Below are 15,507 nucleotides of genomic sequence, written 5' to 3'. Positions count from 1 at the left end.
ATATATATATATATATATATATATATATAAAAACACTGATGAGTGATTTAAGTGTGAGACTGAAGATTAAATTAGCATTTAACCTTTGTTTCTCTTTATGCAGTGCTTGAAAATGCTTTAGGGTTTTTGTTATTTTAATATATTTCATTTGATTTAATGCTAATAATTTTGCATCGACTTGTGTTTGAATGGTCCTGCATAAATAAACTTCCTTCACTTGCTTTGCAAAGCAGTTTATTTCGAAATTGAGATCCAAAAGTAGTTGTAACAATGACCCTATGCTTAGAGAAACTGCTACGTGTCTTTTAATAGTTTATGTTAATGTGTTACTCATAGCTACATAAGAAAAAATATACCTTCAGCCAGCTGACCAGCAGTGTGCAGCAACAAATAGTGGAGGGCCTCAGTTCAAATACAGCTAGAGAAACTCTGCTTCCTCTTGCCATTTCTCCATGTGGTTTAAAGAACTTTAAAACCATAGGAATGATGTAAAGGAAAACTTTAGCATTTTTAATACCTTGGAATGCTTTGATACCAGTAACCAAAACATGATTTGTAACCATGCATGCAACATTAAGTCTCAGCCATTGTTTATATCTGAACCTGAATGCAACAAGGGCCCAATTTATGTTCTCATGAGGTTCCGATGGGTAACAATGATTCCCACTGCTATGATCAGTGGTCTGAAGGCTACCCTCATTATAAGCTTATAAGCTCTGGCTCACTTCTTCTTGCTATTTTTTTTGTTGTTGTTCATTGTTTCCCCTCATCAACCATAAAACTCCAGCTGCTCAGCTCTAAACAAAAAGGAAGTGTTTGTAATGAGCCTAAAAAAATGAAAATTTGCTCAGTCCCAAGGCAGATTTATTTATTTTTTTCCTTTTTATTGGTGAGCTCCCAACATCTTAAAAGGCTGGTTGGTCTGCTTGTTAGAGGCGCAACGAGCGTGCAAAAGTGTGCAAGTGTGCAGCATCTGTGAATCTAATTTTAATTTGTGTTCTTGTCACACGTGTTAAGCCTCCATGATAAACATACATCAAAAGTCTTGCAACTTAGGATGTGTCTGTAGTTTTGTGTTAGTGTGTCAACAGCCTGTCTTTCTCTCCGTGTGTGTCTCTGTGTGTGTGAGGGCGGGGGGGGAGAGGGACAGGGGGGTGTGGGGGGAACTGAGAAGGGCTGGTCTTAGTCCATGTTGGAATAGCCTTCTGCAATGTGTGTCTGCGTGTGTCTGCGTGTGTCTGCGTGTGTGTGCGTGTCGTTGGCCATCCTCCAGCCCACAACCCATTCGTTTTATCCACTCAAAGAGCCAATGAGGGATTCGGCTTAAAACACACAGACAGAGCAATTCAGGAAGCAAAGGAGTGAGGAGAAAAGGAAGAAATCTATTTTATCCACTTTTATGGTTATTTAGGTGTTATTGTTTGGACTGAGCGACCATCAGACAGCGGCACAAGAGCAGCTTGATTATTGATGACAACTAAACTTGTATCTCTTCCTTCATCTCTTGTGTTCCTACCTCTGGTCCTTCCTCCCTTTAGCGCGTCTGTTCAAAGTGATTGGCAGCTAATGAGGCGAGCATGGTTAGGGTCAACTGAGGCACAGATTTGTTTGTGTGTCTGAGCTTCTGCGTGTGTGTGTGTGTGTGTGTGTGTGGGTGAGAGAGAAAGAGAGAGAGACCAGGCATCATGGCAACAGACTACAACAGACCTCTTAGCCTAAGGGCAGCAGTTCTTTGCCCCTTCCTGCAACTTTCTCCTCTCTGTGGTCTGTACCCAATCGTTTCAAGATGAGTTTGGTTTTCCCTGTCCATCCCTTACTGCCAACATAATCCAGACTTCCTTTCCCTTTGAGTTAGAGTATAAGAAAGTATGTGTGCGTGTGTGTGTGTGTGTGTGTTTTAGCATTTCTTATTCCTGTTTTTTTCAACAAATACTACATTGTGAGAACCCACTGCTCCTTATGGGCCCCAGAGTTCTGGCCCCATAGGGGTTACGGATTAGGTTTAAGACTTTGAATTGAGTTCAGGTTAGTCGTAGTGTTAGGCATGTAGGTTAGGGGCTGCCAGAGCTTTTCAGGGTCTCGAAAAGTAACTGCAAACATTTAACCAACTTCACCAAGCCTATGTCAAAGATAAAGTGGATATATTTTTAGTACCTAAAGCTACTGTGAGTAAGGAGTCAGAGTCTGAGCCAAACAAAATAACACAAAGAAGGCAGTCTGACCATGATGATTTAAAGTTGAGATTAGATTTTCATGGGTTGGATCTGAAGATGCTCCACTACCATAGTGTTGTTTGCAAAGCCCTGGGCCCTTTTTTCTTTTTTTTTCTTTTTTTTTTACAGAAGCCAAACTTAATTGCGGTTGAACGTTGTTTATATTTTTGGCACTGTAAATTCAACTGAAGCATTGTATAATGTGGTGCTACACATACTGTAGCTAAAGCAGGAAAACCCCACATCCGTGAAACATGTATGAATTAAGTGACAAGTATAGCAAGTATTTTTTTTTTTCTTTTTGGGAAGGGTGTAGTTATCTGTTTTCTCTCTGAGGGGAGCACACCCACACACACTTTGATAAGTAAACCAGGGATTTCCTATAGTCCAACTGGGTTGGGCTATAGGAATGAATAAAAATTGAATGGAAATCAATGCAAAGAAGATAGAAAGGCATACTGTGTGTGTTCATTATTTTCCTTCTCCAAACACAAACAGGGGCACTATGTTGTGTTTCACCTTTAGAGGCTGAGATGAACATTTTATGTCAGCGTATTTCACGCAAGAGTGAAATTTAAAGCTTCTTAACTGTTTTCTGAGGGCTTTTAAGGAAGGAATTTAAAGATTAGCCTGCCTTTCATTTATATCCACAGGAAACTTGGGACGAATTTCCTAACCTCTGGAACAGCCAAGGCAAACATTATCAGGTATTCTGTGTGATTTAGTGTGAAACTCACTTACTAGATCTGTACAAATAGTTTTCATCCTGACATGATTATGTGGGGTAATAATAAAAGTAGAGAATAAGTACAGTTTGATATTACAATATCAGCCGTCTTGCAGTCTCCTCTCCACCTCTGAATAATCTTTGCATGTTTGCAGGATTTATTCCTATATTATACATGTGTGTTTCTTAACGCCAGTGGTGTACCCTTCCATTTACAAACCCTAGGTGGCAGTATTGACCTTTTATCGTTTGTTTGGCTTATATGAGCTTTATTAAAGAATAATTAGAATGATGTATGGGACTGCCTGTCTCTATCCACATCCATTCTCCCCCAACATGACTATTTCATGGAATAAGTATCAAATTAGGCAAGCGCAGTCTTTGTATGTGGGGCAGTTGAAAACATACCCCAGCATTTATCCATTCATCATCACACACACAGCAGTTGGTGACGCTACATGTGATTGAGAGGGAAGGTATAAATGGCATATTTACTGAGTGCCACAAGAAACTGTGTTGTGTGAGAGTTAAATATGCGGTGGATTTGTGGGACATACAAGGATGTTTTTACCAGCATTTTAAATTGTACAGGAAATTTCTTCTTTCTTTCTTTTTCTTTCTTTTTTTTTAAGGAATGCATACGATAAAAAATAAAAAAAATCATATTTGTGTGTGCAAGCTTCGTCGTGTTTGCTTTGCACCTTTAGTGCCTGTGCTTGATTTCGTCTTTGTATGTCATTTAAAAGAGTGCCTCTCTCTCCCCATCCCCAGCCTCTGAGCTGAGCGCTGGCCCCCTCGCTTTTCAGCATCAGCAGCAGCCCGCCACGCTCAGCTAGAGTTTCCCTGTGTCCGAGCGAACCGCAAGAAACGCCACAAAAAGAACAGAACAGTGATTGATAAGACGTCTGAAACAAGAGAGCGACTAAACAGGGCGTCTAGCTGTCTGTCTTTCTGTCGCTCTGCTACACACGCTTGGTTTCTCTCTTTCTCCCTCTGTCTCTTTCTCTCTCTCTCTCTCTCCTTCTCTCTGCCACCGTTTCTTATTCCACCATTGTGTGGCAACAAACACTCCATTCTGACAACGACTGAACTGTGCTGATACTCTTGAGGGGCAAAATGGGAGGCTTGTCAAAGCAGTGGTTGTTTGCCCTCTGCTAGAAATAATAAGGTGTTTTTTTTTTCTGTAGCGATTAATCACCAGCAGACCTTGTGCTTGTTTTAGCGACTATTCTAGGCAAAATGAATGTCAATGTGGGGAAGCAATTTGTTGGGGAAATAAGGCAGCTGATTGTTGGTCTTGTGTTGCTCTACTAGAAAAGTTTTTTTTTTTTTTTTTTTTTTGTAGGACAAGAGAACCCTCAGGTACAAATTTTTTCATGTCAACTAATTACTTTTCTTTGTATCAGTTTTCTTTATAACAGAAACAATTATACAGGTCTATGAAAAATAATTAGCATCTTTACCAGATTTTGTTTTTGCAAATTTTAATATCAGATAAAGATCTGAGTAAATACATGATTTCATTTATCGAGGGGAGAAAATGAAGAAGGTACCTAAACCAACCTTTTTTTATATAAAATGTACATATAAGTTGCTATGCCTGTTGGACACAGTCTCTTGCCCCATACAGGGGACTCTGATGGCACTGAGCAGCTCCTTTAGTGGCAGGAGAGATTCAGAAGGTCTTCCTTCCTTTCAACTGCTGTCAGACTCTACAGAAAAGCCCTTGCAGCTGACCACTCGCACACTTACACTGGCAAACACACACATATCCAATAGACTTTATAGTTTTCTGTTGGTGTGCGATATTTTATGTCAGTCTTGAAATTTCAGCTCATGTTTTTGATGGTGGGGTTGAACCCTTTTTGTTTATTTTCCATTTTATTTATTTATTTTTGTTACTCTTTTGAAATCATTTGGTAAAGTCACTTTTTTGCCCATTTTTTTCTGAGGGACTGAGGCTGCCGAGTAATCATGCACACGCTGAGATAGATGGTTGATCTGGTTGACCACCACCTAATACACTTTAATCAGATAAGTTTAATGTTCATACTGCACCTTGAAAATGAAAAACGTAAAAAAAATACGATATTCTCAAAATACTCAGTTCCCATACGACTGTGCACACAGTGTAGATAGAATAAGTGAAAGCAGTAATGAATGACAGTTGTACTTCTGGTTTTGTTGGATATTGGATTTTGCTGTTTGAAAAATAATTTACATACTAACTATCCTGAGGCGCATCACAGTTCTCAGACGCACCAAGGGGTCAGAGATCATTAGACAAAACCCCGCGTCCAAACCAGAGGAGTTATCGCTTTGGAAATTAGTCGACTACATCAAATTGAGTAAGTAATTTAAATCTGTTGTTTGCTCTTGGTCTGTTTTCGGCTACTCTTTACTTTCTGTAATGATCTGTAAACAGAGTTGCGGCTTGTCGACAATTTAACCCGAACAGACAGTTGAAATAAAAATAATGAGGCTCCCCTTTGATAAGCTATATTTCACAGTTGCCTTCATAAACAATTTGGTTTGTGTCCAGTGCAAATGTTTATTTCACATTGTAACGTATCAGGGTAAATGTCTAATTCTCATCCTCGCACTCTGTATTTTTGTTAATCATTAATGAAGCACTCTTAATTGGTATATCACTACAGTACAGGCGGGTACCATTAAAGCTATTTCTGAACCTATGTAGATGGCATTCAGTCTCAGTGATAATTTACATCATGCATCTTTGCATGTCAACATTTGCAACTCAGTGTTATGACAGAATCCGTAGGAGATCGAAATCACATATAGAGACAGGTAGCAGGAGGCGTATTTCAGCGAAGTAGGTAAGTTTAGTCTCCGCAGGGCATTTAGTGTAATTGCGGCTGAGGATGTTGCATTTAATGTTGTTGTTAGAGAGTGAGTGCTTTGCACTATGTGCTCATGTAAAGACTTTTGTCTATGGTTAGGTCAAGGGTTGGATGTAATTTTTTACTCATTTTCATCATTATATCATTCTCCAACAGCTTTGGACGGATGTTTTATTATACATAAAATGATGATAAAACAATGTAAAAAAGAAGTATGGTTTTTGAAGAAAGGAATTTAGGACTACTGTTATTTTCTTTGATGTATTACTTTTAGAAAATGACAAAAATGGTTTATTCTCTTCTCAGTAATCAATAAAAAAAAATCATTTTTGGCATTTCAGTAATAACACCCTTGTCTTTCTTATTTCTGACCATCCTCAGTTTCGTCTGCTCTCTTTGGTGATAAGCCCTAAATCTTTGAAATCGGAAGGCTTCATTTCCATCACCCTCCTCTTCAACACTCTCCACAGATTCTCTTCAATTCAGAACTCTGGCTGTTTTACTTCCAAACCTAAACATTACTTCCAGTCTCAAGAAACATCTGTCCATCCATCTGTCCCTCCCTCCATGCATTGGTAGTTTGAGGATGGGTTGGTGTCTATCTTGAGGCAAGACATACCCCTCTGCATCACCCAGACTTGACAAACAACCATGCAATCAATGACCCTTACTGGCAATTTTTAAAGATTCTAAGTAACCTAACTTTCAAGTAGTTACAGTGTGGAAGGAAGCCAGAGGACTGCAGATGCATGAGATCAGGATTCAAACCAATGACGTTCTTGCTGTAAGGCAACAATACTAACAGCTGCTTCACTATGAAGTTGATTAAAAAGCAACAAAGAAGAACTTCCACTGCAAAATGGACAGACAAATGTGTGATATCAACATAATTTCACATTCTCCTATAGTGTGGCAGTGACAAAAATTTGACTACTAATCTATCTACCCTTCATAAGATGTAGGAAGATCATAATTCTGTTATAAATTTTGCATAAAAAAATCATTTACATTAACTTTTTGTGATACTGTTTTTTTTTTGTTTTTTTTTTTTACACGTTGAGAATTTCTGATGCAGTTCATCGCTGAAAAAGAATCTGTGAAAAAGTTTTTGTTTAATCTTCATTTTTTAAAAATGACCCGTTTCACATTCTGCTTTTTGACTGACTGACATTTTGGCCTCAATATGATACGCAACCAAATTAAAGATCGCGTAAAAAGAATGTTCTCATCTGTTCATCTGACATTTTTATTGAATGTGTCTTAAAGCAACCAAGGGCTCTTTTAAAATCCTGCCAGAGTCACTTAAGGAAATCAGAGCGGGGGGTTTTGGAGCCTGCAGGGGTTCATTAGGAACAGACTGGTCCAACTTCCTCTGCCAGGGAGGAAAAGGAGAGCACAGAAATATGGGGAGAGAAATGAGGAGAGGTAACAACCAGAGAATCGGGGCTAGCAAATGGAGAGCGGAGGCTAAGTGGCGACCAGTCGGAAAACCATGTGAAAGACAGCAGAAAATAAAGTGAAACTAAAAAAGAGACACAAAAAAATGAAAAAAAAAAAAAGACACGACGAGGAGCAAAGAGAGACAGCAAACGCTGCTGTGCAAGTTTTATTCTATGACAACATGACACCACAAATCAAACCAAGACATGATGACAAGTAACGAGACAACCGTCACCAGGATCACTGCCAGTATGCCTGTTACCTATTGGCTGGCGCACTCTTAACGCCGCGCTCTTTTCATTGTGGCTGTCAAGCTGTGGAGTACTCTAAATGAAAACAGACCTCTTCCTTATTTTTCTTTTGTAGCAGAGGTGAGGTATGGTAGCTCGTAGTGCAGCTCTGTCCTCAATTCACAGAGGGACGCATTGTATACTTTCTTTCCATTGAGTGAAAGAGTTGTATAGTGTCTCTGTTCCTTTTTCCCTTTTTGCACTGGAAGGCATTCATCACCCACCTTCTGATAAATGGTTGTTGTACACAAAAAACACACATTGGTGCACACATAGCTTTACAAAGCCGCTTCCATACAAGCCCGGTTCATAGCGGTGAGGATTTAGTGCCTCACCTGTGGCTGTGACACCAGAGAGGGGATTCCATTTAGAAAGATTCTTAGGAAACTTTATTTCAGAAAAATTTCAGACTTTGAAGCATCTGTGCTTACGTCCTTGTAGTGTCGCTGTGGATTATTTTGTGTGGATACATGGTTCCCTTTTTTAGATAGCTTTCTGGTTAACCTAATGCGCATGGCTAGGAAATGGAGTCTTTGCAGTCTTCCAATGTTTTTTTTCATTAGTCTTTTTTTTTTTTTTTTTTTTAGTCTTTGCTTTGGTCAATGTGGCCAAAGCAAAGACCACATTTGCTTGATTGGCTCTAATGCCAATCAGAGCCAATACTCTGATTGGCATTATGATTCGCATTGCATGGTTTTCATAATGAAGTAAAGATTTAGCAAAAATAATTTTCACTCAAGAAAACAATCAACAAGAATACTAGACTGGTAACATTTCAGCTGGTTTCACGAAAATATTAGTGTTAATTTACATCTGCAAATGAGTCGCAGGTAAAGTTAAAAATTAGATCTTTTAAATGAGGAGACGAGAAATCGTTGAGCCTTAAAACGAAGGAATTGGTTGATAACCTGATCAACTCCATGTACGTTCTGTTGGTTTGGATTACAGCAGCTGGATAGAAATAACACCATCTGTTCCCTACAAGTGTCCTGGTGGTCACAGTGTGTGCGAGAGTTTGTGTTCGTCTTGAAAGACCTGTTGTGTAATAAAAGACATTCATTGACAATTTTGACACATACTTACAAAAGCTCCCACAACAAATGCACCACTATTAGGGGCGTTGAAATCCTAATAATATCAAACCACCCACCCAAACTATTGTTCCCAAACAGAAAAAAATAAAAAAAAATGGGTGCTTCATGTGTTTTTCAGAGGATGCCAGGCGGAGACCTGACTTATCTGAACAATCAAGGTTTATCAACCCACGCCAGCCTTTCGATGGGCATCTGTTGCATTGTCATTTGAAGTCACCACATAGGAAGACACCGTTCCAATTGCTGTTGCCAGGTCTTTCTTTGTTGCTCCTTTTGTTGTGTCACATAAGCCATTTCTCACCATGGGAGGAGACATAAAGGAAGCTAACAAAGAGAAAAATAATTCATTTGTTGTGTCAAGTATAATAACTGATATTTGAATACTTTACCCCGGTGCTTGGAATTGTTCTGTTGAGAAAGGTAAGCTGCTCTTGAATTATTCCCTGGATGATGCCAGCTTTTGTACCTAAAATCCCATGTGGCTTACTCCTTTCTTGCTCGGTTGAATCTCGCTGATTGCTTTTGACTGTAAATGATAGAGCCAAGCTGAGAAATTCTTTATTGCTGACAGAAATGTTAGTGGCGGCTGTGTTATAGAGTCTGTTTTGAGCAAATTTAGGCATTAGATTTCGGGGTCACTTATACAAACTGTGGTGCGCAAACACACAGACAGGTTCTTCTTCACGCTCATGTTTACACACATCATTGCCAGACAAGATTTCTGCAGGAAAAGGCCAAACCGACTTTAAAGTGTCTCTCAAAGGGAAAGAGAGAGAGAGAAAAAAACAAACATCCTCAATCTCTGTCTGTCTGCTTGCTCCATTCCTCTTTCCTTTGCTCGTTGGAAGAGATTTTTTTCTTTTCAAACAAGTCCACAGTCTGTTCCTGTAATTGCATACAATCCCTGTCTCTAAAATGTTACAGAAAGAAAGAAGATTTTTTAAATGCCCCTTTTCTTCTTTGCTTGACAGATCAATCGAGCTCCGAGCTTTGGGACTGATCAGAAGCTTGATTACGATGTGAAGAAAGGGGTGCTGCTCAATGCTCTCGAACTCCTCAACATCAGGTATTGCTTTCTGCTGCAGTCATGTATGTGGATATGCATGCAGATACATAAACATATTGCATCAGGGGGCCCATTAAAGCTCCAGGCTTTTTTTTTTTTTACAGGGGTTCTAAATGTTTAACGATTTCAGTCATTGCTTACTTTGATGCTTGGTGGAGTTCAGAACCTTTTTTACATCTGATTTTAAAACGGTTGTGACTGTGGTAATGGTGTGAACAGTTGCACAACATAAATCATATTTGTAAATGGTTGTGTCTCAGTGATAAATGCAGGACACCCCAGCTCCTTATTGAGAAGCATTCACATTTCAACACTGAATATCAGTTTCAAACAGTGGAAAAGAAAAAATTGTTTAAAAAAATGAACATTGTCGTACTCCTTAAGCAAAATATATAAACAACAATTTATTTTCTAGCTAAGGGAAAAGTTAGGACGCTCTTCTACTTTTGTAATTTTTATGCCCATTCTAAGTAGACATGTATGTAGCATAAGTTGGAATATCTTAACTTAAATCTGACCAGAAATTGATTTTTTTTTAACTTACGTCTTGTATGAAATTTCAACATTTGTTTATTTGTAATAAACAAATGTTTGTTTATTATAAATAATAAACAAATAATACCAAAAAATAATAATTTTTTGGTATTATTAAAATTTATATTAAACATCAATGTGTCCTACGCAAACACACAGGCTCTGAGAAGGTTTCCTGTCAGTACTTTTGTTTTTCACAGATCTGTACATAAGCCTTTTAAAATGGGAAGAAAACCTTAATTGCACATGTCAGTGTGTGAGAGTCATGTCACTTTTTAGCTTTAAGTTTATAATCTCTGCGACTTCTTTGTTTTTATGTTTTACTCATCTTTGTATATTTATTCAGCTTCCTGTCCTTCATTTTCTGCTTGCTTTGTCTGCCTGTTTTGCTTATGTTTTCTCTTTTTGTGGTGTACTGTACTTCTGTACACATAGTGGTTTGTGTGTAAAGTGTAGCGCGTGTGTGTATGTGTGTGTTCATTGGCATGCTTTTCTGTCCCCTGGCTACAGTGACTTTGTTCTCTGATTGATCACTGTACACAAGACCTCTAGATCTCTGCTCCCTTTGTTGCTTTCTCTCTGCATGTCCTCTTCTCGCTACCCTAAATATAGTCTCCCCCCAAGTAGTCATGCACATACAGAAACATAATGAAAACATATACGTAGGCACAGAATCGTACAGGAGTATCTCAGTAAATAAGACAATCATCAAAACATGAAATTATTCTAATAATTAAATTCACCAAGTGACGTTTATATGTCAAATAGATTCAACACACAGAATAATGTATATTTCAAGAATTTATTTCTGTTGATTTTGAGGTAATCGCACTAGTTAATAACCTAATTTATGATTTTACGACGTCTATTAACACAATATTTTAACATAGACATTTTATTGCCTATGCAGTCTCGTGGAAGACGACTAGCTTTCCACCAGACATTTTCCAAAAAGTGGATGAAGCAGGGCACAGAGGGCTGCCTCCAAGCATTATTAATGAAATGCAGAGTGGAAGAAAAAGGTATCATTCAATAAAGGTGCACAAGCAACAGGGATAACCACAGCCTCACTCTGGAATCTCTGAAATGGAAAAAATAATATATAAATATTCCTTTCAATTTATTTAAATGCAGAGATGGTCAAATTACTTGTTGTATACTAGATGTAGCTTGTTGAAAACTCTCAGCTGTGCCAACTGTCTTTCTGGAGCTTCTGGTTGATGTTTTCCAAGTTCTCTGACAAAATTAGCTTTTATTTCAGGATTTACAACATGTATTGAAAGCAAGAACACAGGGCATACATAGCATGAAGCCCTTTTGTTCGTGGAGTGAACGAGTGTCTTGCAGAACTTTAATCTATCTCTTTTAATATACATTAGCTTTTCTCGCCCATAGGAAGGAGTTGTTGGTGTTTGCTTGACTCTTTGGTCCGTTTACAACGCAAACTGAATCCAACTGGGATCAATTCAGACCCATTCGGGCATGGACATTGATAGACGTCATTCCCCCTCAATAAAAATATTCAGTCAATATTCAGTTTAAAGGGCCAGCGACTGAATTAAATACATTTTTCTCTCGAAGCTGCAGTCACCTACTTGTTCATAATATTCTGTCTGATCCTGTTCCTCCAGTTGCTGTTTAGATTTTAGCTTGATTTATTTTTTTTTTAAACATATTGTTTGAATTTTTTTGGAAGCAATATTTTTCTCGATAATAATGAAGAGTAACCTCTTATCCAGACATCAAGCGGACAAATATTCTCCAAAAATAATGGATATTTTTTACTGTACAGACAAGAAAATAATGATCAAACATCTACTATGTGGGAAAAGTATGAAAACAACAACAACAACAACAACAACAAAAATATACAGCATAGAGGATTACTAAACAGTTGAGAGCTTTTCAGTATGAGGAGCCTAAACATATAAACTTTTTATCAATTAACTTGTTTGTGGTTCAGGGCCAGTGATAAGAAAAGAAACCTGGCTCAGGAGAAGGCAGAAGCTCAGAGGCGGCTTTATGGTCATGGCTTCATGAGGAAACTTTCAGCTGCTTCCACGGACTGGGAGAAACAACGTCACACGCTGGAACGGAGAAGAGAGGAACTGGTATGGCACAAACGGGATATTACACCTTCGGCTGATCTGAATGTGTGCAGATTTTTTTTTAAGCATTCTTCCAGTCATGCATTATTCCTTCTGCACTGTCCTTATTAAATGACGGTTCTCTTACTTGCTGACCACAGACCTGTGGCAAGCAGCCTCTGTGGAGGTCATAAGCTGTATAAGGTGCTGCTCATTACCTATTGTCAAAGGAAAATTACATCCCACTTTGACTTTTAGAACCTGTATGGATGTATGAAAGTAGAGTTCATGCTCTGATTGATGATAAATTATAACTTCAGTGGCATCTGTAACCTCATTTTATCAGGCTAAGACTGCTGTAGCTTAATGATTCTTTTCCTCTTTCTTCTACTGCGTCAAAATTCCAACTTGGCTTCATGTGACAGCAACTATTTTGGTGAAATCTGTGCATTGCAAATCCCACGCTTTTCGTATGCTTACGTGAATATATAATGCGGTTCATGTAAATGCCTGCAAAATAACTAATTGGTTAAATTAGTTGCTGGAACACCATCAGACTGGCAGTGCAATTTTAAAAGACAGATCTTCCTTTGAATGCTCTGAGAATTAAACCAGCTTGAACTTTTGGCTTCGCTAATGCCTGAGAGTCTTAAATTCTACTAGTTTATTTGTAGTGCAAAGAATTTGGAGGATTTCATCAGTCTTAATGCATTTTATATAAAAAAAATTAAAGAATATGGAGAAAGTTTTACACAAAGGAGAAACAAACATGGAGAATGGAAACAGTTGTGTTTTCTGTAGCTTGAACTCATTCAAGGAGAAAAACGATGTGCCGAAATTTGAAACTGTTTAAAAAAAATAAAAAAAGCAGAGATATTGCCTCATTCTGGTTAACGTGGGCAGGGAGCATCTGGAGTAAGAAAACATTTTCCACACTTTCAACCCTACGAGACACTTGCAACAGTGGACTCCTCAGTACCAACATGTTTACTGACATTTGTTTTTTTTTAATATCCATACAGTACAGCTAGAATACAAAATGTTGCTGTTCAAAAATCGAATTGAAGGTAAAAAACAAAAAAACAGTAATATCCAGCAATGGTTTTGGTTTCATTTAGGTTTTATTTTTATTAAATCTAGTGTTTGGATTTCACCTTAGTCTCTTTGGATTTAGTACTTTACAAATAAGCATGATTAATTTAAACTGCAAGGCACAGGCAACGTACTAGTGAGCTGCAGATTTAGAAAAGGAAAAAAGGTTGTAAGAACAAACTCAGTTCCACTTATTTCTCAGCGGATGTCAAAAGAGTCAAGGTTTTCTGAGACGTGAGCACTGTTTAATTATTTTTCCTTTAAAATAGCGGAATCAGGGGAGCTTTTCTAATCTAGATGGGGAAAAGTGGCAGCCGCTAGTGCTTTAATGCCTCCCACCCTCTTTGATTAGCCTTTTGATAGCCACAGCTGTAATCAGTGGGAATAAGGAGCGAAGGAGCAGAGGCGCTCTTTCAAAAAGGGCACCACCTCATCTATGAGTGCTGTTTTGGCTGAAGAGAGAGCTCAGGTTGAGGTCTGCTGAAGGCTCATATCACTCAGCATTTAATGATACTGCGGCGCTAGTGGCAAAGTGGTCCCCACCTCTCCGCTTTTTGTCAATTTGACAAGCTTAGACGCACAATTACACATTTATAACATGCTAATGAGAGAGGGGAAGGGAGAACATATTATTAATTTATGGCAGTGACGTCTTTCATCCCTTTCCCTGTATTTTGCAAGGCTTCATTGTTTTTTTTGTTTTTTTTGTTTTTTTTTTCTGTTACTGAGTGAAATGTTTTCCTTTGTTTCTAGAAAGAACAACTTGCACAGGTTCGCAGGCAGGTTTCCAGGGAAGAACACGAAAATCAACATCTGGGGAATTACAGGTAAAGATGAGGCAAACAGCTGGGGAGAACGGGCTCTCCCTTCAGGAGCTCCACCCACTGTTTTTTGTGCCAGCTTGCTCGCATTTACGAGGTAATCTGCACAATGCCAAACTCTTGGTAAAATAAATGTTGCTGCTGACAGAATGAAAAAAAGAACACCTATTGTTTCTGAGATTGCAGGAAACCAGAATAAACACAAGTTAAAATCAGAGAAAGGCAGAAAAGCAAAGGAAGGGAGGCTCAAATTGCTTCTCCTCTTGCCAAATTCTTACCCTTTGACGCATCTTAGAAACACAGATTAGCAGGTAAACTTTGCTTGCTTGCTGCGAGCCATCTCATCCCTGCCCAACAATCCCTTCTTTTTCTCCGCCCTTCACCTCAGAACCCCCAGCTGGGTCTCTGGAAGACACAGAGCGTATCGATTTTCTAACCTCACAGATGGAGCAGATTCACCCTACAGCATGACTTAGCAAGTTAAAATTTACCACTTGGCCCATGTAAGCTATTCGCTCCTCTTTACTCCTCATTTTATGCTTCATTTTCCACACAGCACTTCAGCAACAACAGCATTTTATTTATTTTTTTTTTATCATTTTTCTCCCAATTTCTTACACAAAAACAGACACACTCACCCGTCTTTCCGTCTCCAAAAGTCGAAGTAACTTCCTGACCGAGTCTTGGTCAGAACGCTCCTCCAGGCCTGCATGAAGTGCTGCCACCTCTTTCCTTTTCCTCGACAGGCTGCCAGACAGTCAATCAGGCAGGCTGGAGCACCCCTAATAAAGACCTCTTAGCATTCAAATGGTGCCCCAGCGCGGCGCTGAACTCTGATTAACACACTGCTCCTCATTAGATGAGTTTGAGTAATGAACTCACTTACATTTGGCTATTAGATAAGATCTGTTTCAGGTACGGAGCCCGTTACATCTGAGGAAGACCCAGCTGCTTGTTGCTAGCTCACTACCTTGTTAAGCAGCAGGAGTCATGAGACTTTAAAGGTGCCGTTAAGCGGAAAACAAAGAAAGATTTTCTTACCGTCTCAAATAAAGGAGTAGTTGTAGTTCTTCATTTCACTTAAGTGAGATCACACAGAGAGGAATCTAATCATCAACTCAATCAAGACATACATATGTTCAGCTTTAAAAACAGCCCCAGGTGTTTACATGGCCTGCTGAAGAAGTGACCATGAGCTTTTCGGTTAAATGAGGCTCTTTAACTATTGACAAGTTCTAGTGTCTGTTATTCCTATTGATATATATATATATATATATATATA

General features: G+C 38.7%; 1 protein-coding gene across 8 annotated transcripts in view; it reads left to right on the top strand.

Annotated features, from left to right (window-relative positions):
- Window positions 1–15,507, top strand: part of ttll7 (tubulin tyrosine ligase-like family, member 7) — an 84,866-nt gene that overhangs the window by 29,470 nt on the left and 39,889 nt on the right. For all 8 annotated transcript variants that reach the window (XR_001660227.1, XM_007542297.2, XM_016665789.1 and 5 more), the window contains 3 exons: window positions 9,597–9,691; window positions 12,189–12,336; window positions 14,158–14,231. Coding sequence is in view for 7 of the 8 variants with exons in the window: in XM_007542297.2 (XP_007542359.1) it covers window positions 9,597–9,691; window positions 12,189–12,336; window positions 14,158–14,231 (317 nt within the window). In the remaining variant the exon portion in view is untranslated. The remainder of the gene's footprint in view (window positions 1–9,596; window positions 9,692–12,188; window positions 12,337–14,157; window positions 14,232–15,507) is intronic.

Source organism: Poecilia formosa, unplaced genomic scaffold (genome assembly GCF_000485575.1).
Source record: "Poecilia formosa unplaced genomic scaffold, Poecilia_formosa-5.1.2 Scaffold10, whole genome shotgun sequence".
NCBI classification, from domain to species: Eukaryota; Metazoa; Chordata; class Actinopteri; order Cyprinodontiformes; family Poeciliidae; genus Poecilia; species Poecilia formosa.
The sequence above is the reverse complement of the archived record's forward strand: the minus strand, read 5'-3'. Positions and strand labels throughout refer to the sequence as shown.